The sequence below is a fragment of the Glycine max genome, chromosome 1 (genome assembly GCF_000004515.6).
Source record: "Glycine max cultivar Williams 82 chromosome 1, Glycine_max_v4.0, whole genome shotgun sequence".
Lineage (NCBI taxonomy): Eukaryota > Viridiplantae > Streptophyta > Magnoliopsida > Fabales > Fabaceae > Glycine > Glycine max.
This window is the reverse complement of record NC_016088.4, coordinates 4,816,971-4,842,566: the sequence shown is the minus strand read 5'-3', so window position 1 is coordinate 4,842,566 and position 25,596 is coordinate 4,816,971. Positions and strand designations below refer to the sequence as shown.

Below are 25,596 nucleotides of genomic sequence, written 5' to 3'. Positions count from 1 at the left end.
TTTCTTTTTTTCTTTAATGGTATATCTTATTTTAAATTCTTGAGTTCCTTTTGTGAATATCACTTAAATATTTTTTTTTAAAAAAAATTCAAGAGTTTTTTTTCTTCCTAAAATCCAATCTCCATATGGAGATCTTTGATAACACTCTAGTGATAGAACTCATGTAGAGAGATTCTTGAGCTCAAAAATTTAACTCAAAAATCCCTATTAAAGATGTTAAGTCTCATGGTGTCACACAAGGTATAAGTATATTTTTCACTTTTTGCTTTAGTGATAAATCTCACTTTAGGTTCTTGAGCTACTTTTGTAAATTTCATGATAGATTCCACTTAAATACATTATATCAATCAGTTAGGGAGAAAAATATTACAAAATATTATTTTTTGAAACGAGAGCAATTTTAGAGAATTCTTAAGAGGAATCCAACCTTCATATTGAAAATCTTCAAAATATGTATACTGATAGATTTGATGAAAAAAGGATTCTTGAGTTTAAGAATCCAACTCAAGATTCTCATTAAAGATGTTTTAATATTGACACAACTAATAATAAATGACATTTATTAGTAGGAGATGATAATAATTTTTTTTCATACCATGATATTAAAATTTTCAATCTTTTCTTATAAATTAGACATTTGTTTTACATAATTTTTTTCATTTTTGGGAATATTATTTTCAAGGAATATTAGATGAGACCGACATTTCTGAATATTTCAAGAAATTAACTATTAAAATTGGTTGGAAATATTTTTTATATTCCTAAAGATATTTTGTTTACAATTATTTAAAATTGGTCATAAAAAATTATGCCAACCAAATTGATAATAATAAAAAGTGCTACATCAACTTTTAGAATTGATTATAAGTAAAAATTATAATTATTTGTGAAAAATATTTATTACTCTTTGATATTTTCAAGTAATAAATAATTTTATAAAACTATTATGTTTCTTAAATGCTTAAAATTAGTCCAGATAATTCGATATCCTATTATAATATCTTTTTCATTTCTCATACTTATTAATTAATTAAAACCTACTAAATAATTCTTATATATATTATTTAATACCTTTCTTATAAAGTGTTAATAAAATAATTGAAATAGTTTGAAAGTAATAGCGCTATGCCAAACATTACCATAGTTAAAAAAATAGATACAATTCTATAGGCGTTTCTTGCATTAATTATCCTCTAATCAAAATTAGGATTTTACCTTAATAATCCATGTTGACCTTCACTACAAACCTTTTAATTTATTATGCTAATTAGATGATAAAAACCCTAACTCTAATTGGATAACTATATTAAAAAAATTGAAGAAGTTATGTTTAAATATGCCCTAAATTAATTAAATATACTGACAACATAAATATCTTTTATACATTAATTTAATTATAAACTAAATTATATTTTCTCATTAATTAATTTCCATCTTAAAACTGGTTTGACAAAATATAAGAAGAAAAAATAGCATACTTTTTAAGAAGTTAAAATTAGCTCATGTAACTATTTTATAGAAAAATTTTCATATTAGTTTCTCCAAAAACTTATTTTTATGCATTAGTTAGTTTTAATTACTTATAGAATTCTTTCTCCTTTTTTATTTTTATTAATTTTTGTGAAGAAGTTTATCAGACCAAATTCAGATGAGTGGACTCGGGCGATATCTGAGTGGACTCAGGCGATTAAATTCATGTTATGTTTCGTGTTTGCTGTAGAGTCGCACAAAAATTACTTTGACACATTTCTCAAACATAGCAGCACCATGTTTCTAAATACTTGTACTATTGGAATTACAATTAAAATTAAAGTCAAACCTGATTTATACATCAACATTCTATCTTTTTTTGTTGCTATAAGTCAAATTAGGTACATACGTGCACAGTGTATTTATTATGAACATTTGAGGTCAATCTATTTATAATTTAGCAAAAAAGTTTTTAGAAATATGATCGAGTCTATTTGAGTGTTCAAGCATATACATATTTAAAACTTAAATTCAAGAATATTGGTTAATCTAAAATGATTTGTATTAATTGATTCATACACTAATGATAAAAATCATCATTATATATAAATGATTTTATTAATCAGTGTTTTTAGAATAACAATTAAGAAATTAAAAGAAAAAATATTTATTATAAAATAATAATAAAATATAAAAAATCATGAATAATATAATTTTACGTATTTTAATAATTTTTTTCTTAATTCGTTGACCAACGGTTTAATATCAGCATTTGCCTATAGAAGAAAGTATTTCTTTTCCTTAAATGAATGCAAATCAAAGCACTTAATTATCTAACAAATATATTAGCAGGTTGTATTTATTTAACACAATTATTAGTCAATTACTTTCACTATTTATTTCTGCGACCGCAGCAACTATTGGCTATCAGAAATTCTAGTAGTAATTTTTTTCCAGATTGACAACAAAACAACATAAAAGTCAACCATTTTGTCAATGACCACATAATTGTTTCATATTTTTTATGTTAATAAAAAAAGAAAAAACAATGAAAACGACAAGAATGAGGGCATTCTAGGAAATTCCGAAAAGATAAATCAAATTTGACGACGAGCTTTTCGTTCACACGTGGCCACGTATGACGCGGTTCCTATCTCAGTGTGTGTGAGAGTCTTCAAAGCATAGAAGAGGCGAATTCAAACACAAAGTGTGATTCTTTTCATCTCCATGTTATGTTGCAACCCCGCATTAAACCCTCACCTTCTTTCTTTCTTCCTTCTCATCACAAAGACACAAGCTTTCTTCCTCAACTACCCTACCCAACTTCTTATTCCACTCATCACTTCCTTTGAAATTGAAACCACCAAAATTGTTTTTTTTTTTCTCCTTCACTCGTAGTAATATTTTGAAAAGTGTTGTGCTTTGGGTTGAGAATTGTGGCAGGGCCTAATGGGTAACTGCCTAGATTCTTCTGCCAAGGTTGATGCAGCTCAGAGCTCCAAATCCACTTCTGGTTGGTCTTAATTAGATCATTACCCTCTTTCTTCTTCTTCTTCTTCTTTTTTCAAGGCTTGTGATTGTTATGGCCTTATGGGAACTGGGTTTCAGAGTTATGGGTTGATGATGACATAATGTTGTAAAAATGTAAATTTTTTTATCTCTTGGTCACAGGGTTGGATATAATTTGACAGTTTTCTCAAAGTAGTATAATATATGTATTTTTTTTTTTTTGGGGGGGGGGGGGGAGGGGGTGTTGTGTTTTTTTTTTTTTTGTTGCTGTTAATTTTTAGTGTTTGTACATTTCAGCTTGAAATATTACTACAAGGGTTTAGATGCTTCAAAATATCATCTAGTAATTTTATGATCATGGGTTTTTTTATTTTAGTCTATTTGTCCTCCTTCAATTTTTAGAATATGGATTGTTTTGAGAATTGAAGTTTGATTGCTTTTTATAAGTAAGTTGTCTTGGAATCGTATGAAATAAGGAGCTCAGTTCGTTCCCATCTTTATATCTGAAGTTTTATAATTTTGTGTTTATTTTTTTATGTTAAAAATAAGCGTTACATCAAAATGGTGAGGCAAACTTTTAATTGAGTTATAAACAATTTAAATTTTAAGTGGGAGAGTTTGGAGTTCATAAAATAATTAAAGTGGAAGATTTGGCTTTGTTTTTCTGTGATTATGTGGATTGGGGGTTGAAATCATGAAATTGAGTTATAACTAAAGAAAATTGCTGTTGTGTTGTGATGCACAAAGTATGAATTTCTTGTTCAGAAATGGGTCCTAGTATTGTTGATGGTTAAATTTGAAAGCTTTTTTGTTTTGTTTTTTTGGCTCTTGCTTTTGTCTCTGTAGGCACTATGGATTAACCTTGTTTGTCTCCCTTGTCTTTCAGCATCAGGAATCTCAAAAACTACTCCTTCCAGTTTATCTATTCCATCATACAGTGAAAAAAGCAATGCCTCAAGTCTTCCCACACCAAGGTCTGAGGGTGAAATCTTGTCTTCTCCCAATCTTAAGCCCTTCACATTCAATGAGCTAAAGAATGCCACCCGAAATTTTCGGCCCGATAGTCTTCTCGGTGAAGGGGGATTTGGATATGTCTACAAGGGATGGATTGATGAACACACATTTACGGCTTCAAAACCCGGATCAGGAATGGTTGTTGCTGTGAAGAGGCTGAAACCTGAAGGTTTTCAAGGTCACAAGGAGTGGTTGGTAAGTGTTTGCTTTCCAAGCCCATAAGGGGCTTCCCCTGCTCCAAAAGAAAAAGAAAAAAAGTACATGTTTTTGTTCTCATTCTCATAATTTGTATGGTAATGAAATCTTAATCTATTTTCAGACTGAGGTTAACTACCTTGGACAACTGTACCATCCTAATCTGGTTAAATTAATCGGGTACTGCTTGGAGGGAGAGAACCGGCTATTGGTGTATGAGTTTATGCCTAAAGGGAGCTTAGAGAACCATCTATTTAGAAGTAAGTTACCATAACCATTATGCCATTCATTCATAATTTGGGTCTATTCAGCTATTGCCTTGATCATTTGGTCACCAAAGAAACTCAGAAGAAGGAAATCAACAGAGAAGATTAATGCTTCCTTGAATAATGATATTTTTTCTTAACTAAGATGTTTCAAAATTCTAATTTCAGTGTATTGATGACCAAGGATATCTGAGTTTCATTTGTTTATTGCATTCAAAATTTATGGGTTCATTTTATTTGACAGGAGGACCACAACCGCTGTCTTGGTCGGTGAGGATGAAAGTGGCTATTGGTGCTGCCAGAGGACTCTCCTTTCTTCATAACGCCAAATCACAAGTCATATACCGTGATTTTAAAGCTTCTAACATCCTGCTGGATGCTGTAAGAACAATGAGAATATAAGCATTGTTATAAGTTCTTTATTTTTCTTTCTGAGTGAACTGCTTACTTATCTTGTAAGGGGATTGCAGGAGTTTAATTCGAAACTTTCTGACTTTGGTTTAGCTAAGGCGGGTCCTACTGGCGATAGAACTCATGTGTCCACTCAAGTAATGGGTACTCAAGGATATGCAGCACCTGAATATGTTGCAACTGGTAGGCTTTAGCTTCACCTAAATCATGAGTTGGTGGTTTAATTTCGGCTCATCATACTGATAACTGGTGTCTGGGTTTTCATGATTTTCCTTATGAGTTTTAGTCCTCATTTTCGTTTCAAACCAGGCATTTTGTGCCTCAACTTTTTAGGATCATCATGTTTTTTATGTTGTACTACTCCCTCTGTCCCAAAATGATTGATGTTTAAGCCTTTGAAAAAAATTCTACATTGATTGATCTTCTCACTTTTCAATGAAATATTCAAACATCTATTTCAAATTTACCCTGTAATAAATAATGTTGTCTTGAAAGACTTAATAATACATTTATTGAAATTAAGAGAGAGAACAAGAATATTTTAGTAAAATTGTCTCCTAACCATCAGTCATTTTGGAACTGAGGGAGTATTTCATAGGATGAGGAATGCTAATAACGCACACTCTTACCCTCTATTTTAAATTCTCTCGCATTATTGAGCAAAATTTCATGATAACATCACTAAATAACTTGGGGCCTGTATGGAATTTTACCCAATAATTGTGTTGAAAAGAGATAGTCAGGTAAAGGTGTGTTGTTAGCATCTCTCTTCATAGGATAAATGAGAAGAAGACTCATTTCACATCTCATTATAGGTTAAAACATTACACTAAATCCCTGATTGATTTCCAGGTCGTTTGACGGCCAAAAGTGATGTCTACAGCTTTGGAGTTGTGTTGCTTGAACTTCTATCCGGAAGACGCGCTGTTGATAAAACCATAACCGGCATGGAGCAGAATCTGGTGGACTGGGCAAAACCATATTTGAGCGATAAACGAAGACTGTTCCGGATTATGGATACCAAGTTGGAGGGCCAGTACCCACAAAAGGGGGCCTTCACGGCTGCCACACTTGCTCTACAATGCCTTAACAGTGAGGCCAAGGCAAGGCCTCCAATGACAGAGGTTTTAGCAACTCTGGAACAGATAGAGGCCCCCAAAACTGCAGGCAGAAACTCCCATTCAGAACACCATAGAGTTCAGACTCCTGTGAGAAAGTCTCCTGCACGAAACCGGTCACCGTTAAATCTAACTCCTACTGCGTCCCCTCTCCCAGCTCACCGGCAATCGCCTCGTGTTCACTAAGCTGTGAACATAGAGCATCTGCATGCATGTAAATTCCTTAAATTTATCAGGTTGTGTTTTGGACCGCGTGCGTTGAGGCATGTGTACTTGAATGCAATTTTGGGTACTTGAATGCAATTTTGGGTCATGCACGGTAGAATAGTTAACACCACATTTATCCAAATGCTATGCAAGTTATTGCATCAGTATTCTGCATGTATATTTCCTTTTTCCCCACGTAGAATGTCTTGTTGATAATAACAACCAGACACATTGCTTCCCTTCTATTATGGGTGCCTCATAATTTGGGTTTTTGGCCTAAAACAATTCCAAAACATGGAGAGGGTTGTTATGTACTTGTAAGTTGTTCTATTCTTGTATATATTATTTTTATCATATCACTAGTTAATAGTTAATGTGAGATTTTAAATTCTTTCTTTTTACTACTTTAAGGACTGAACATCTTGAGTGTAAAATTTGCTAAATTAAACATTTGTGAGTAATTTGATCCGATAATGATAAATAAAAGATGATATAATAAGTCTAACAATTTTAATTTAATTTTAAAAATTAATTTACAGAGTGAGAGTTATTCTTTTTTATGTATATTTATTTTGACGATATTATTAGTTAATAATACTGTAAGATTTTGACTTTAAACATGTCTAACATATTGTTGCCTCTTGATCTAAAAAGGTAAAGGTGTTGTTGGATTTGACTTTTGTGTGCGGAAGAAACTTGTGATGGGAGAGTTGTTACTGCCACCATGCAAATCCCGAATTATGCTCTAAATTTGCTTAGATCCTGAGAAGCACTGAGACCAGATATACAATAAATGTGACATGACATAACTAGTAGCAAATGTAAAATGCATGAACTTTATAGAGGGTGTATTGATTGAATGAGTTAATTCAATTTGATATACATGGAGATAGTTTATACACACATCACGTGAAGTAAAGGCTAAAAGGAATAGCTTATTCAATTAACTGATTAGACTTACAACAGCTTCTAGCTAAATGGACGACTAACTAACTGAATTCATTACACACATAATATAAGAGTGTGGCGCAGATTAGATGCATGAGGGTGTAAGGAGTTTCATTCTGAGGGCGCATCACCATAGCATGAACTTCACTTGCATAGTTGCATTTGATGTACTCGTGTTTCTTTTCATAAAATTTTCATTGTTTTACAAGTCATTTTGAAAACAAAATTACTAGTAACAATTAAGTGTCTTGATTAAGAAATTAAAAGCACACCTTTTCAATATAATTTTACTGTGATTTTTGATAAAAAATATTTATTAATTACTAGTAGAAATACTGATCGAAGTTTGAAATTGATTGGGGCAACATTTTTCCCCTTGAAAATGATAATAGGAGTTTAATTTTTATTGATTCGGATATCATTTTTGTCTCTTGAATTTATTTTTTAGATCAGCTTGTCACTTGAAAAGTGAAGATACATTTAATAGGAGTTTAATTTTCATATTAGTGTAAATTATTTACACAATTAACTAATATAATAATACATGAGTTTAATGTCTATGTATAAAATAATTTTACACTATTATTCAATCATAAATTATCATTTGAGTTACTTTAAAATAATTATTTTAAAAATTAATAAACTTATTATACATAATGAGTTGTGATTGAATAACTGTATAATTTTTTTTCTAATATTATAACTTTTAAGATAATTAATAAAAAAGTCACTTTAATAAACTTATTATGCACATCGGTTTGTATTTAATAAAAGTGTATGCATTATTTACTCTTGTAACAATATTTAAAGTCATAAAAAAATTAGTAACATATTACGTTCTTTTAAACACGGTTTGTTATTCACTAAAATTTTGTTGAAAATCATCAAATTTTATTGGCTTTACTATTTTTTTTAATCAATCTCCCTCATGGTTTTGTAAGTTTTATTAGTAATAAATTTTAACCAATAATAAAATAGGCTAAAAAGTAATGTTTTAGAAAGTACTATAATACTAGCATTCCACAAAATTTAAAAGGGTTAATTATGTTTTTAGTTTTTAAACTATTTTAAAATTTGATTTGCCAAAGTCTCTTAACATTATTTTTTAAGGTTTTTACTGATTAAGGTCCCTAAGCTTTTTAAAGAATTAATTTTTAGTTCCCGAACAAAAGCTTCAACCTATTATTTTTAATTATGTAATAAGATTTCAGGGATTTATAAATGTTTTTTTTAAAAAAAGTTTAGAGATTGTTTTTATTGTTTCTCAAATGGGGTAAAAACTGTTTTAAAAAGATGTAGAAAACCAACTCAGTCCATTTTTTGCTGAACTCGTTTTCATTTCAAAAATATATTTTAAAATTGAAAACGGTAAATTGACAACCACCCAAACAGAGCCTTAGGAATTTTGATTGATCAAACTTTTATTCAAGAACTAAAAAGCCTTAAAGGATAACAAAGTTGAGGGACATTGATTAGATAAATTTTTGTTTAAAAACTAAAAATAAAATTTTAAAAAGTTTAAGATCTAAAAACTCAATTAACCTAATTTAAAAAGCTACAACCATTTAATGATCAAAAGCTTCCATGCTATGATCGGCAACGAAAATGGGATTGTTGTCACATAACACATACGTAACGATCCAAGTTTAAGGTCCGTGGCCCAAACAGACAAAAATATGGTGATGCATATCAGTTCTTTTTTTGGGCTATAATGTTTTGGGCCATTGCTTTATTTAGCATGAAACTGAGGAATAACTTCCTGCACTACCAATTTTTCTATATTACCCCCTTTATTATGGAATGACTAATGGAAGTGTATAAGTATTCTAGAATAGTTATTCTAAAATATGATTTTCACATCCTAGAATAAATATTTTAGAATAGGTTTTCCATATTACCTATATACTTTTAGAATAACTATTCTGAAAGTGTATGATAATCAATAATAATTTCAAACTATTTTTCTGTCAAACTATTTTGGATGTACAATTATTATCGGTTGACTTATCATAATGATTTTGTTGAACTTATCTTTGTTAAGCAATAATAAACTCAATTAAATATTTTTGAGATATTATGGATTTCTTATGTAAATTTTATTGATTTTAATGTTTTTTTTGTTGAGGCATAAGTGAATAAAATTGTTCTTTTAAAGAAAAAATTTAATAGAATTGTTAACATTGCCCCCATATATATATATATATATATATAATTTCAAAATAAATAAACTTCATAAATATTCAGCCAATCATTATGTTTTAAGAAATATTTAAGGTCGTGACAACTTTTTTTCCAAATAAATATGACATATTCTACCATTTATAATATTAAATAATAAAAATTATTATTTTAATTAAGATTAATATGATAAAAAATCAACAAATTAGATTAATAAGATAGTACTTTTATATATATATAATCATAAAAAATGGGGGAAACTATATATTTTTTAAGGAAAAAAAATATTTATTCCTAATATTGTTGTTGGCTAAATATATAGTACTCCTTACAATCTCTTACACTTTTAATTTGGGATATTTTTTAGTCCTGACGGTAAGCAATATGGACCCTCCTTCATACGTATCAATTGCTAATTTTTTTTTACACTTTTAATGTATTTTAGAATCTATTAATGAAACATCAATTTAATACCCATGTAACTAATGAATGCATATATTGGCCTAATAACTGTATATGTCATATTTGGTAAAAAAAAATTCTTAAATTATGTGTAGTATCTTTATGATCACTACTCAGTTAAACTATTTAATTATATGATTATTTTTGAAATTCAAAGAATTGACGTAATAATATAAAGTATCATTATATTTAAACGTGGAAAAATAATATATATTTAGTGAGATAACTTATGTTTAATTTTCTTCTTGTGTAAATTTTTTTTGACTGATGACAGTCACACATGACGAAAGAGATTAATCTTTCATCCAATGAATTGGATGATATTTGTGGTCTATAACCCTGAAAAAAAGATTATTTTTGGAATAAAATTAAAATTTATTTATTAATTAAAATTCACTAACCTAATTTTTTTATCTTGATGAATTAATTATTTAATTAGTTTTTTATATATAAAATATCTGATGTGTAACTTTCATTTAAGTTTTTTTTTCCCTTATGAGGAGTAAATATTTTATTTTGCTATACTTTTTAAAAGTAAGAAATATGCTTACATAGCGATTTGGCCGCGCCTGAATATCATCATCATCAACATTCATAAATGCCTTCCAAAGTTGTGTTGTAGCTTACAAATCATCTGTCCAAAATATAATATTATAAACAAGACTTTAGAATCAAAATTAAATAAGCCATAGATCTCCATTTTCTGAAAAGCATAGGAAAATATAGTACTGTCATAGCTATGATCATTTGAGCGTATAACAGGTATATAACCCTGTGTCTGATCACAAATCACATATTTGTCATCAAATACCATATAACTAACACTGGGAAAACGTTTTGAAAATAAACAAGTAATTAAATAACCATACATCGAAGGCCAAAATTCAGGAAAATAATCAAAGTAAACTAAATATCATTACTGAGTACTAACCACTTTCATAGGATAAGAACAATTTTATGTTCCTCACCAAACTTTTCTCTGGGTTTCAAGTATCACCGGGAGTTCCCCCAAACACTTCAGTATGGACTAACTTGGGACTATATGATAATAAAGCCCTTTAATGAAGCGTTCAGGGGAACTCTAGGGAAAACCTGAATAGTATACATGCCTTGTCATTTGCTTCAAAATCTCTTTGGTTTCTTGGTATGGAAACGTTTGTTATGTTGTTATATTTATAGTTGTATTCTCATGTCACACCAACGATGTTTCTGCCCTAGAAATATCAACAAGCATAAATTAAATCATGCACTGAACCTAGACAGCAACCAAGAGGGAATAATTTTTTCAAGCACAGTCTCACTTTTCCTTTTATTTTTATTTTTTGTTAATATTTATGGTTGAATCATATATGTATCAATCATCAATTTACATTTCTGGAATCTGGCATCTTGGATGCAAATAATGTGGTGGTATCATAGGTAAGATGTCATTGTGATACAAGGGCAAGTTGAAGATTGGTGTACGATTAATTCAACTATATACCACGGTTCCTCGCCACCTGAATTTGATAAAATATGAGCCGTAAATAAAATGCTCTTAATATTAGTACCTGTGCGTAGAGGAGTGAGTTTAAGATAATTAACTAATGAGCCCGACAACATTTGATTCTATCATGAAACGATTGGAGTACTAGGTGGTCGAAGTGGATGGGTCAGCAAAGAATTAGAAAAGCTAAGAAGATACCATGACCATTAGCCATGCACTTTCAATGTTATTCTCTTGCCATCTTTCCCACAATTGTGACCAGATTCAACAATAGCATGTAATTTTTTCTCGTATGAAATGAACTCAGATATTAGGAGTTTACATTAATTCAGACATACATCCCTGAACAACCGAGGCAGATCCCATAATTAGTAATAACAATTGGTAATAAAGCTCATACATGCATATCTAAAAAAAGAAATTAAAATCCACGTTATTTGAGCTCTCATTATATATGTTAGACTATTTTTTATGAGAAAAAAGTTATGTACAGTGTAAAAAAATTTTATACAGTAATCTAATCACAATTCATCATGCATGATAAATTTGTTAATTTTTAAAAGAATTATTTTAAAGTAATTCAAATGATGATTTATCACTGGATAATAGTGTAAAATTTTTTTATGTTATTGCATAAACATTAAACTCATTTTTTTATTCTTTTAATACAATTTTATTGCTTTGTCAAATTGGGTGTTGTAGTTTTGCTGAATTGTGGTCTGAATTGGGCTTTCGGATGATCTTTTTCTGACTGGAATTTTGGGTGATCTTTGAAAGCTCAAATTTCTTATGGAGTTGTTGTTGGCACCTCTCATTGCTATTTTAACCCCCAAAAGAGTTGGTATTTAGGGGTATTCACCATTTGGGTCCACTCATGATTCAATTCGATCTAATTATATTGGATTGAGTTTTTAAAGTGCTTGGATCGAGCTCAATTCAATCCAATTAAAACTCGATCATGAACGGATTAGGTAACGAGTTCTATTTTTTTTTAACTCAATCCAACCCATATCATATAATTTAGTTTATTATATAATACAAAATACTTAATAAGTTTTAACTCACATAGTTTATTAAATTTTTAAATTAAACCACCCATGATTTTTTTTTCCTTTTTTAAGTTGTTGTTTTTATTTTTGTCTTGATTTTGTTTATGTTTTTGTATGCTAATATCATACTTTATTTTTATCTAAAATAAAAATATTAAATTAACATTGAAATTATTAATTATATTAGTAAAATATTTTCATAATTTGATCCTTTTGAGTGTATTTAGTCATTATATGCTTACAAAATTTTAGATAAAAACAAATTATTTTTCTAAATATTTTTTAAAAAAGATTTTTTTTTAAAATATTTAGATCCAAGTAACCTAATCCTTTTACGATCAGATTGAGTTGGGTTGGATTTGCAAAAAAAAATAAAAAATAAAAATTGCACAAACCTGATCCAATCAAACTCATAACATTTTGATCAGGCTGGACAATAGATTTAATCAAACTTGGCCCATAAACACCCCTATTGATATTATGCATGTTAATGAAAATGCCTCTTATAATGAAAACATGATTTTGTGTGTATATAGGTGAAATATACAACAAAAATATGTTTCTATCATATAATTAATTGCTTATAAACAATTAAAATAAGTTTACGTTGTCTAGTATTTTTTTGCACCCTTACCACAAAACAAAAATTTGTTTATGTTGTGTATAGACACTTAATTATACAATGAAAACAAGTTTTCATTGTGTATATGGTAGACATAACCAGTGAAAATTTATTTTCATATGTAATTGAAAAAATAATAATTTTGTAATTTTATATTTATTTTATTTTTAAAGGAATTTGTTTAAAAAAATTTCATATATTACTTTTAAGAAATAATTTGATAAATATAGATAGATGCAAGAATATAGAATAAATTGTACTAAAATCATCATAAATTACATAACACTAGATTTTAAACTAGTGCGATGCATATATTTGATTAAATTATTTAATTTTTATATTTTTATTTAGTATTTATATAAAAATATATAAATTAGTAAAATTCATTTTAAACATATTTAGTAGAATATTAAATATAATTATGTTAAAATTGAGAATGATGATTAATTATATTTTTAATTGAGAATATTTTTTTTAAACATTAAGTCTATTAAAATTTATTTTTATTTGTTCTTTCTTCAAGTAATAATAATGTAATATCTATATGAAATGTATAAACTAATATATATATATATATATATATATATATATATATATATATATATAATATTTAAATTTGAGTATTTATTTTTGTTGTTGTGAATATTATGTTTAAATGTACTTAATTTTTTTTATTTTTATCGTAAAATTAAAATTTTATTTTCAAATGATATTCTAATCATTTTAAAGCATTAGTTTTAATTATGAGATATTGTTGAAGTTTTGTATTTTTAACCCTACTTAAATTAAACATGCAATGAAATTTGTCTATTATTATTATTATTATCATTATTATTATTAGTATTATTATTATTTTGATTATGTTTATTATTATTATTATTATTATTTAATTTTGATTTCATTACCTTTTATATTTTAAAGTTATTAGTCTATAATTTCTTCAAAAATTATATTTATCTAAAAAGATTATTATGTGATTCAAATTTTACATCTTACAATTTAGAGTTTACTATTTTTAGTCTTTAAACTTTTTATAATTTTTATTTTTAGTTGATGAACTTTTTTTTTATCTGTTCTTAGTCTTTTAACTTTTTTTTTTATTATCCTTACTTTTAGTCTTTTAACCTTTTTGTGTTCTTACTTTTAGTCCTTTAAAAGGATTAAAAGTAAAGAAGGAAAAAGATTTTAGAAATTAATAATAACGATGAAAAAAAAGTTTAGGACAACTAATATAAGAAAAAATTTAGGGACTAAAAACATAAATTTAAAAAAATTTAAGGATTAAAAAGATTATTTATCCTGTTATAAGTATTATTTATCTCTAAGGAATATTATTGACATGATTATTACATGTTACTTTTCATACATTACGATGATTATCATAGTTTTTATTGTTATTTAATTTTAATTTCATAACTATCTATATTTTAAAGTTATCTACAAAAGATTATTATGCAATCAAAATTTTATATCTTATAATTTAATTGTTATACATATTATTTATCTATAAGAAATATTATTGATAGGTGTTACTAGTTTTTTTAATATTATTACATGTTAGTTTTCATATGTTAATTTTTTTATTGAATTAAAAATACAACATTATTAAAAATTATAACAGTTATACTATTATCGCATACATTATACTACTATTTTATATTTATTCTACGTAATATTTAATAATTTATGCTATAAATTTATAAGAATAATTTATTATTATTATTATTATTATTATTATTATTATTATTTTAAGTCTGAATTTATAAAAATAAAAATTATAATGTTAAAATAATAATAATAATAATAATAATAATAATAATAATAATAATAATAATATAATTTTTAAAATATGGTGCATCATTAAACTGAAATTCGATCATGTTAAAATAGAGATTATATATCTTGTCATGTTAAAATAGTCTTGTCATGTTAAAAATAAGAAGTCTCCAAGACTGGTACTGTTGAGCCCAGCTGCCTTCATTGGAGATACTAATGTCAAAATCATTCAAAATTAATTTTAAGAATTTTTGTAAACTCCTTCCAAATATGTTATGGAATATAGAGATTTTTCTAGGCATAGTATGTGAATTTATATTACTGGACTTTAAATTTACGGGAGAAATGATTATAGAGGATCATAACGTCCACAAACTCATTCGAAATGATTTTCAAAAACAAATTTGGGGTTCAGATGTCTATGGTCAAGTGGAAGAAAACCACTAATTGTTAAAATTCTTGAAGACACTCTTTAAATTGAAAATCAAGAAGAGTAAAATGTTCGAACACATCAGATTTCAAACCAAGTTGCATGTGGGAGAAGTGTACGTTGTGACAGGTGGTTTCAAACGGTTATCGAGAAAGTATGGATGGAGACAGCTTGTGGCATTGCAGGTATTCAATGATTCTAATCAGTTGTATACATGTTAAGCAAAAAAAAAATCTACAAATAGGGAATCAAATAGTATTTTTTTTTCAATTCTTTGGTTGAAACATTATATTTGTAGCATGAAACACGCTTATTGACAAGGAATTGGTTCTCTGAGTAACGTGTATGTTCTCACTCCTCAATTTAAATCTCTTACATTCTTGGCAATTGTCTTTAAATTCGATTTATTGCTTTCCATTTTGCATATTTCTTTCTCCCTAATTTTCTTCTCAAATCCCAAACTCTTTAAATTTTTGCATTGTCTTTTATATTCTATTTAATTTTTGAGTAATTTATTTTTTTAAGTTATTTTACATTATTTATGCATGTTCCCATTGTATGTGTTGTTGTTGCAGTAAGAGTCTTTCTTTTTGTTAGTCCCCAGTTCTTCTTGGCGAACATCCTGACTAGGATCAATGGTAGAAACTAGAAATAAACTTTAGATTATTCTGCATGATGACCATATAATTTTTCAACTTTATTTGTTCTCTGAGCATAATATCTCTACTATATATAGAGCACTTGTTGTGCATATATTTGTTCAGCCAAGATAGACAAGAAGTTACAGAAACATATATATGTCCAAGAGATTATTTGTTGGCTGACTCTTGGAGTTCCTCTGAACGCTTCATATGAGAGGCTACCTAGTAAAAAAATCTTTCATTAGTAAAGATAGTCCTTCTTCAATGAAGTGTTTGGGGGAACTCCGGGATTCAACTAACACTGCATATCAATAGTAAATAAAAATCATTTCATTTCCAACATGGTTTTTTGTACTTTGAATACTCATCAAAAGGAGCCTTTCCGTGTTCAACTTCAGGGTTTTTGCTTTCATCAGAATTTGCAAAGTTTAAACTAAATTCCTCCATGAATTGTATTTACAAAATCAACAAAGAAAATCGGTGGAGAAATTTTTGGCATTACTTATTTACATGTCTGCTTCAACTCTATCAAAACTTGAAACACCCTATTTAGCATTACCAACTCCCAAGGTAACTTCTTGGAACTCGTCTTATAGTCATCTTGTGAAATGAAAGTCAGGGTAAGCAAAAGGATAAAATAACTTAAGTTTAAACTTTAAAGTCCATCAGCAAAAAATATCATTATTAATTTTTATAAAGCAAAAAAAATCACATATATTGATAAAAAAATCTAATGTATAACTCTCATTTAATGATTTTTCTTAAAATTTATTTTATGTCTTATTTAGTGGGGACTAATCCTGAAGGAAGTTGCACTCTAATTATGGATAAACTGCCGTTCTAATACGCAAAAGGAAAAAAAAAAAATACTCTATTATAATTATCTGCAAATGTAAGTTGTTAATATTTTAATTTTTGTTAGTGAGAAGGACTTGAACTCACAATCTTTTTCTTCTCTCCTTCCTTTAACCTCCGATTCAATCTTAAAACTTCACCCTATTATAAATAATTCAGTATAAGCAGCATTGCAGCTCTGATGTTCATTGCATTGACATGCTTCACAAAGTCCATGAATATGTTTTGTCATGATGATACCCAGCTTGCAAACAAAAATCTCAAAAGGAAAAATATGTGAAACATATTATCAAATTTGGAACTCATTTATTTAAGTTTATTATCTTTCTATACCTTGTACCATGCAAAGGTGGACTATAGGAACAAAATTTGCACACTGGGACGATAAGTTGAAATGTTAAGCACTGGATGGATTAGTTAATTTATTGTTAATTTGTTATGATTGAGAGGTACCATATTATCTAAAAAATTTATATTTAATAGAGTCAAGCACTACTACAAACTTAATATATTCAGGTTGCATGTATTTGTTTTTATTTTATTTCTTGAACTTATTCCATGTTGGACGTGTTCTTAATTATTAGTTTAATTAGTGTTTTAAAGTTTGGGAACTATCCTATTATCTACAAAGTCTAGATTTTATGTTTGAGTTCTCCTCTCCTGTGTTAGTGGGAAGAGATTGGTCATGATCACTAGCAATATTGAAGTGTGGCAATGGTTACTTAATCTGTGATAGGTGCGATCTAACATATTTAGAGTGCATAAAGAGATGATTATTCATTTATTTGGAGGACTAACCTATATATATATGATTGATTCTTAAGCTGGTCTTCTACAGTGGACATTCAGTGCGTGATTTTCTTTTAAATTTGCAGGGGGAACAATCTGAGCACAAGTTCTGCAACATGTCTTGGAGGAGGAAGCTAGCATGCAGCTTTGGATACTGTTTTTTCTCTCAGCTAGCTGAAACATTGTTGCTGGTGGATCATTTTTTTTGTAAAGGCATCAATGATGCAAGGCTTTATTATGTGGGGTTTTAAGTTGCTGTATTGGTCCTATACTCCTTTAGTAGGTGGGGGTCTTTACTTTATTTGTTCTAGTTTTTATTTTTTTTATTTTTATTATTAGACAAAGTTATATATGTTGATGAAATTTGGAGTCCGTACAAGGGATACCTCAACTCAAATACATCAATGAACTACTGTTACACGTTTGAAGTACCTAAATATAGCTAAATTACACCAAAGAAAAAGACTAAAAACAGCAATGCAGTACATCCTCCAGGCCTCTTCTTTGCTGCAGCAAAAGAATCAAATAACATGAAACCTCTGCATGATAATGAGTTTGGGAAAGTCAGTTGATTTACTAGGGGTCGATTCACTCTAATTGATCCCTTTTTCAAAAAGACATAAAATTACCTCTTATTATTACTCTCATGTTTGACATGGTGAACAAAGAAAAACTCTTATGTTTGCCCTAGCTAGTTTTGAAGTTCAAGAGTCAAGACTATGAAAGTGACTGGAAGGGCAAGGATCTTATTATGTTAGCTTTGGAATCACTTTAGCAGCAACGAGCCCACTCAATCACCAACTCCCCTTGGCAAACATCCTGACCAGGTTCAGAGATAGAAAGTACCTTCATTGCGTAGAATTCTCTATGTCCACATAAAATTCGCATTTATTTTGAGCAATGAACATGAAAATCTCCCCCATAAATATAGAACAGTTGCTGTGTCTTTGTCTATCCAAGACAAAGTAGTTCAGAAGCATGTATAGCTTCAAGAGTTTTCTGTTGGCTGTCCCTTGGAGTTCCTCTGAACGCTTCATGTTAGTGAGGGGGGTAGCCAATGTAAACTGGTACCCATTATAAGCCTTATTCAATGAAGTGTTTGGGGGAACTCTTGGGTTCAAACTAACACTGCAAATCCTAATTCATTTCATTCCCAAACTACACACGTACTTTAGGGAAGCACGCAATTAAATACCTTGTCCACGAAAACCACACATGTAGTAGTATTGCCAATACCTTCAATTCCTCTCTCTACATTCTCCTTTCTAATTTGGCTCCATTTCTATCAAAGCTTTTTGAAAATTTCTTGAGCTAACTTACCTTGTCCATGGAGCCTGGGCTAGGCATCATGTTCAGTTGGATTTTGAGGTCGTTAAACTTTGGCACAATGTATGTACATTGTGCCAAAGTTTAATATGTAAAGTTGGAAATAATAATTTAAAGTTGATAATGTATGTACATTGTTGTTGTCATTATGGTTATCAAACTCTTAAGTTAACTCGTTAATTCTTACAAGTTTACGAATCTACTTGTTGTCTGTGAGTTGACTCTTGAGTAAATTTTTTTTAATAGACTTTGGGTAAACTCTAAGTAAACTCGATAAACTCTCGAGTCAACGAGTTAGCAAATGAAAAACAATTAGACCAAAATGTAAGTTATTTTTTATTGTTATCTGTTTAACATTCAACATACCTTCATTTAGCGTATTATTCTCAAATACAGAATTCTCACCTTTAATAATATCAAACCTTTGTTCTCTAATAACATCAAACCCTCGATGATAATGATCTACCACTACTATAACCTCTATAAGTTATTGTCTAGTAGTGATGTATTATTACTAGACTTTGTTATTTAAATATTTTGAACTTTATGATTTACTGTTTTGCTTTATTATATTGTTGAAATGTTTAATTAGTATGTTATTTATAGATATTTTGTTATTATTTTTATATGAAGTAGACTTTTACGAGTCTACGAGTCAAGTCTATGGAACTCTCACGAGTCTGCGTAAACTCTCGAGTTTGATAACCTTAGTTGCCATACATCCATATTCTTGTGTGAAGTTGTTGATGATGAGCTTTTACACCTTATGTCTTGATGGGTAAGTAGTGTTAGATGAATCCAAGGGTTCCCCTTGGAATCATGTTTGTTAAATGGTTTCGTCATGTGTCATGTTTTTGAATAGAGGATCATGTTGAATGAGAAATTGTCAACTTTATGAAGTGGTAGTGTCTTTGTCATACATAAACATGAGATCTGATTTACATTGACCTAAAATAATTAACGTTTGTCAAAGGGTAAGATAGTTAATAAATGGTACATACCATTTATGTATAGCAATTGCATATTTTGGCATCCAGGACTCAATAATCTTACATTTTCATTATTTTCAATTGTTTTTGCAACCAATTATGTTTGTGGTATTTTCTTTTTTTCAGGGCTATCTCATGATTTTGAAACATCAAATCTAGGAGAAAGAAGCACGCTGACTTCAAGGATTGAAGTTAGAAGCATAGAGATATTTGAAGAACGGAAGAAAAGAAAAATCGGAACACCTGACAAAGGTCATGGCTGTGACATTTAATCATGGGCGAGACCTCCACTAACTCATCCCCAATCCTCCTTGCCAGCAAAGGTTAATACCAAATGCAATTATCTTATCTTTTTGCATTTTGAATGTATTTTGGGCCCAAATCTTCTTGGCCCATTGTTTTTAAATAGAGTTTTCTACCTAGGATTAAGCATTCTAATCTTCATTAGCATATGACCTAGAGGGAGAGTGAAGAATTATCTTTTTCTTCAACTCTTTTCCGGTTTGTTATGTTTCTTTTTTATTATTTGGCTATTTTAATTTTATGACTATATATGAATGAGTAATTTCTTTTTTCAAGGATTGGGGGTTTAACCCTTGAAAACTGTTGATTCTTAATTGAAACTATCTTTTTTATTCTTTTGGCTTCTTCCTCTTGATTTCTGTTCTATTAATCTTATCTATACAAAGCGTTTGACCATCATTTATATAGTTATAAACCCTTTAGATAATAACTAAAAAGTGAACCTAACCATTAGACCATAACTTAAGAATTAAATCATGAAAGGAGTTTAAACTTTCATGCATAAATTTATTAACATAGAACTTAATGAGTTTAATTAAACATAACAACAATGAAAAAAGGAGTTAATTCCATTACATATATATTTGTATTTTGAGAGGAAACAAAAATTACCTTAAGTAAATTCACCTCAAAAAAACTAATATGAACATGGAAACTTTTCCTATAATTGAATTCATCCCAATTTGAATTTGATTTAACATTTTTTTAAATTTAAATCTTAAAGATATAATTTTTAGGAGTTAAAAACTGTTATAAATTACAAAATAAATTTTTAAAAAATTGGAACACAATTTGTGGGAATTAAACACCGTCGCAAATTCAAGGAAAAAAAATTACAGTCACCATCGGACCACCGCGCAACCATGAAAACCACCACCTCAATCACCAAACACCATAACAACCACCAGCCAGCATCCGATAACTGTTTGTCTCTTTCTTCTCCAGATCTGCAAATCCATTTTCAAATCAAATCTGGAGATTCAATCCAAACCACACTACTCACCCACTGTCCAAACCTAAATCCCAACAACCCAAAGAAATTGCCACTCGTTTCTTCGTCATCTTTCGCGTGAAGAAGCTCTCCTTGTTCGTCGCCGACGTCTACAACTACGACCGCATGTTTCCCCTTGATCAACGGTGGTCCTCGACGATGGCCTGGATCCGATCACAATGAGCAAAACCGACTTTGGAGATGCAATTGTACTGGCAACAATGTTAAAAGGAAAAAGAAAAAATTGAGAAAAAATAAATCAAAGAATTGAAAGAATATTAACCATTCATTTTAAAACAAATCGATCTAACGATTTAAGAAAGTCTTCCAAGGTGGAAGAGATGGTAAAGTCTCATCAGATTTTGATTAGTCCAAATCAAATTTCAAGCTAAAGTCATACATTATAAATTTAATTAATTTGTGAGGATAAAAAATAATATTGTTTTATTAAAATTAAAAATAAATTTTATATATTTTATAAACATAAAAAATTATTTTAATTTTTATTTTAAAATCCAACATATGCACATGTGGCACACGCTCGGTCTCCTAAAAATGCATTTAAAAGAAAGGGGATTTTTCATGCTTAATTCAAGTCTATAAAATCAATTAATAAGATGAAAATTGCTCTCAATTTATATAATTTATTTCGATATTATTCTTTATGAGAGTTTAACCTAATCCATGATATAAGACTTTCAAGATATTTCTTTATCGTGAAAGGAGAAAACAAAAAAAGAAAAAATTGACTTGTGTAGCTTCTAATGTGTGGACATTAAACTCACTTTCTCTGTAGCCATAGAAATTCACATTTTATCTTTTGCATTGTGCAACTTCCTCGCGCCATGGCTGCTACCATCATCACATGCAAGCTCTCACTGCTTTTAAGCCTTCTCTCAGTTTCACTATTGCTGGGTGTGAGTTCATCAGATACCCTTCAGAATGTAGGGGCAATTCCCCCAACATGCAAGCGCATAGAGTGTCCCAGCTATGATGTCATTCACTTTGGCAACGGCTACGAAATCCGTCGCTATAATTCACCCGTTTGGATTTCGAACAGCCCCATTCTAGACATTTCTCTGGTTGAAGCCACAAGAACCGGCTTCAGGAGGTAATCTTATCTCTCTGTTATGCTCATGGGTAAAGTATTTTTTGGTCTATCTAAAATATGTGAAATTCGAAATTGGTCCCTTTTCAAAAAAATTTCCCATTTTAGCCATTATAAATTTTTTAATATGTTATTGTTCATCCAGTATTTTAACATGCACTACCAACAAATTTGTTTTTAAAATTGTTGTACAAACGCCTCAGACACAGAATTTGTGTTCAACCCTATAAGCAAATTAGCTAACAGAGTTAACATACTGAATAAACAATAACATGTTAAAATTTTAGAGAAACTAAAATGGGATAAAAAAATATATTGGAGAGATCAATTCTAGATTTCTTATATTTTAGGGAGACCAAAAACATATTTTAGCCTAAGCTAATTTATATATCTCGAACTAAATTACAATTTTTTTTATCATAAGTTTGTGTAAACTGGGAAAAGTTTTCAGTAAGAGTAAGTGCATAGGACAGAGGATAGTGCCATCCAAGGAGTTTAATTATATTTGAGTAACCTTTGTGTTTTGCTCAGGCTATTTGATTATATTCAAGGTAAGAATAACTACAAGCAGAAAATTGAGATGACAGCGCCTGTGATCAGTGAAGTATTACCCAGTGATGGACCCTTCTGTGAGTCCTCATTTGTTGTGAGCTTCTATGTGCCAAAAGAGAACCAAGCAAACCCGCCTCCTGCGAAGGGCCTTCATGTTCAAAGATGGAAGACTGTATTCGCAGCAGTTAGACAGTTTGGTGGATTTGTCAAAGATTCTAGTGTTGGGGAGGAAGCTGCAGCCTTGAAGGCTAGTATTGCTGGAACCAAGTGGGCTGATGCAGTTGAGAAAAGCCAGAAGAGAGCTGGCCATGCTTCTGTTTACACCGTTGCACAGTACAATGCCCCTTTTGAATATGACAATAGGGTCAATGAGATATGGTTCTTGTTTGATATTGAAAATGAACCACAAACCGTGTGACAAAGTAAGCTTTCAACATGAAAGCAATATGCAGAGTGCTGCAGCACTGAGGTGTTAGGACAAGGACATCATGAATGGATGAATAAAGTGTTTTGCATTTAGCTAAAACACTGTTTTCTGTTTGACTTGCTTTTTGGTTCATTGTAGCTATATAGTTCAGAGGTAATTTTACTCTTGAAAACTTTTCATTATGAATTGATATGGTTGTTGAAATGAGCATGTGGTACATATATACTTTTTTTATTCTTTGTTTGAAAGAACGAATTTGATAATATACATACATGCCACAGTCATCATTAGGTGGTGGTTCAATTCAAGAATGGCTTATGCATTCTTTCAATAGAATGGTTAAACATGAAAGAATTTAATATTTATAACCCTTCTCAGGAAAGGAAAGAACCTGGTAAGTGGCTACTATTTGAAAACTTCAGTAGCAGAGAGTTTATGGAATTTTTTGGTGAGTAACTGAAGATAGATGAAATTGGATCCATATTGCCCTAATCACCATAATCTATAGTACTGAAGGAGTCCCTAGTACTCTCAGTTGTGAAAGATACCTCATCCGAGCTTGTCAAAAGTGAACAATCACTTGATGCAGCGTCTAAAAAACTTTCTGTTTGGGACAGGACCTTTCTGTTGATGCTTCATCTAAGATAACCATTAGAGGGTCATTGAAGTTAGATCTAATTTCTTGTCTGGTATCAGAGAAATGCTCTCTAGGACAACAAATTATCTGCTGCAATGTTATGTCTTGACTATATATCCCTCTACTTTCATGCTATACAATAAATAACTTTTATGAGAAAGTCATCTAGATGGAATCAATAGAAGCATATTGACATAAAATGACAATAAAATCCATGATTCAAACAGAGCCACAAAAGACTAAAATATGTGTAATTTATGTAAGCTCTCTAATATAATGTCAGCAATGTTGTAAATTGCCTACAAATATAACTATTTTGTAACTTATAAATGTTGCTAAAGAAATCATGATGATTATCACATTAAGTACCTATGCTTTGAGACGACAAAGGAAAACAAAAATATAAACTTGATACCAATGAAATTTCTACCTCTTGTTGAATAAGATATACACTCCTTCAGTCCTTCTAACATCACCTAACTAATATGCACGGGCTGAACCTGTTGATGGAGCATACTCTGAAAATTTAAAACCCAGAGAAAATATATAGTTCAAGAAAATTGTTAAATCTTTTTTTTTTTTTTTTTGATGTTCTTGCATAACTCTATCCATCTCTATGCTAGTTTCTAACCGAGGACCAGAAAGTTGGAATTTATACTCCAAACTAAGGTATTCACGGTGTGGTTTGGTGTGATTTTTAAACAAAAAGTCATGCGATTTTGTTTGGATTGATTTAAATATAATATTAAATTCAAACTAAATCAAATCAAATTTTTGTGATTTGGATCAGTTTGACATTTGCTTATTTTATTATCATAATTTAAAATCTATCAACTAAACTTATATAATTATTATGCTATATTATTTTTAAAATATTTTTTTATTAAATTTTGTTTAACATATTTCAGTTAAACACTATTATTTTCACTTCTATTTAACATTAACATAAAATGATATTATCAATTCTTTTTTGTAACGTAATAGTAATTTATGTTTCACTTGATATTTAATATTATTTTTTTAACAATATTAATATATTATTTTTAACCTATGAAATTAAAATATGCATCTCGCTTATAAAGCAAATAAAAAAAATTATTTAATACTTATTATTAATTACCACAATAAAAATATTATAATTATAATGTGTGGTTTATTCAGTTCGATTTGATTTTTTATAATAAGATTCAACAACTGAACCAAACCATGAAAAATATGTGATTTTTTAGATTCTTGGATCTTGTGATTTTTGGATTAATTTGACCGTTTATGATGAATTTGATTCAATTTTAAACACTTCTACTCCTAACCATCAAATCTCTCGTGAAACTGGCAGAAAATTGTTAAATCTGATAGTGAATATAAAATACTATTCTAACAAAAATTACTAGTATATAAATGTTATACCTAAAAAAAACTGTGGTTACTTCCACCATTTCCTACAGATGAAAGTCATATGAGGATTGAGGACATAAGTGGAAGATATATCAGAAACCCGTTGCAAAAGAACCCTGGCATGTGGCAAATAAGCCGTGGATTCACTTACATCCACGAAATTTCAACCAATAAAAGATGTTTTATAAAAGGTATGTTACAAAGTATGTTATTAACATTTCTCTTTAAGATATATAAAGATAAATACATTAGCATTGATGATAACTATCCTTATTCTTTCAAAATTGATCCCTCCGCTTTATATTTTCCCTCCACCATCTATTCCAACGACTGTCTCCTGTGTCCTTGACAGCTATTAGTATCATCATCGTTTAGTTGAGGTTCTGATTAACTGTTCCTGGTTTCATCAGAAAGGTTCAACCATTATAATTGATTTGAACAG

At 29.4% G+C, this 25,596-nt stretch overlaps 2 protein-coding genes and 3 non-coding genes across 5 annotated transcripts; 4 read left to right on the top strand and 1 right to left on the bottom strand.

Annotated features, from left to right (window-relative positions):
- Positions 1–2,658: 2,658 nt before the first annotated feature.
- On the top strand, positions 2,659–6,591 carry LOC100809778 (probable serine/threonine-protein kinase PBL3). Its single transcript, XM_003517898.5, has 6 exons — positions 2,659–2,983; positions 3,866–4,188; positions 4,313–4,448; positions 4,699–4,835; positions 4,925–5,048; positions 5,718–6,591. Exons 1-6 carry the CDS (start codon positions 2,920–2,922, stop codon positions 6,167–6,169), a joined length of 1,236 nt encoding a protein of 411 aa, XP_003517946.2. The 5' UTR covers positions 2,659–2,919; the 3' UTR covers positions 6,170–6,591.
- A 4,173-nt stretch (positions 6,592–10,764) lies between these two features.
- Positions 10,765–10,874, bottom strand: MIR395A (microRNA MIR395a). The gene has a single exon (NR_048858.1). It is a non-coding gene; the product is annotated as a microRNA MIR395a (primary transcript).
- Positions 10,875–15,954: 5,080 nt separating this feature from the next.
- MIR395K (microRNA MIR395k) lies at positions 15,955–16,080 on the top strand. The gene has a single exon (NR_126747.1). It is a non-coding gene; the product is annotated as a microRNA MIR395k (primary transcript).
- A 2,344-nt stretch (positions 16,081–18,424) lies between these two features.
- MIR395J (microRNA MIR395j) lies at positions 18,425–18,550 on the top strand. Its single transcript, NR_126746.1, has one exon. It is a non-coding gene; the product is annotated as a microRNA MIR395j (primary transcript).
- Positions 18,551–21,621: 3,071 nt separating this feature from the next.
- On the top strand, positions 21,622–23,326 carry LOC100809242 (heme-binding protein 2). The gene is made up of 2 exons (XM_003517897.5): positions 21,622–22,146; positions 22,675–23,326. The coding sequence occupies exons 1-2, from the start codon at positions 21,881–21,883 to the stop codon at positions 23,111–23,113; spliced, it is 705 nt and encodes a 234-aa protein (XP_003517945.1). The 5' UTR covers positions 21,622–21,880; the 3' UTR covers positions 23,114–23,326.
- Positions 23,327–25,596: the final 2,270 nt, after the last annotated feature.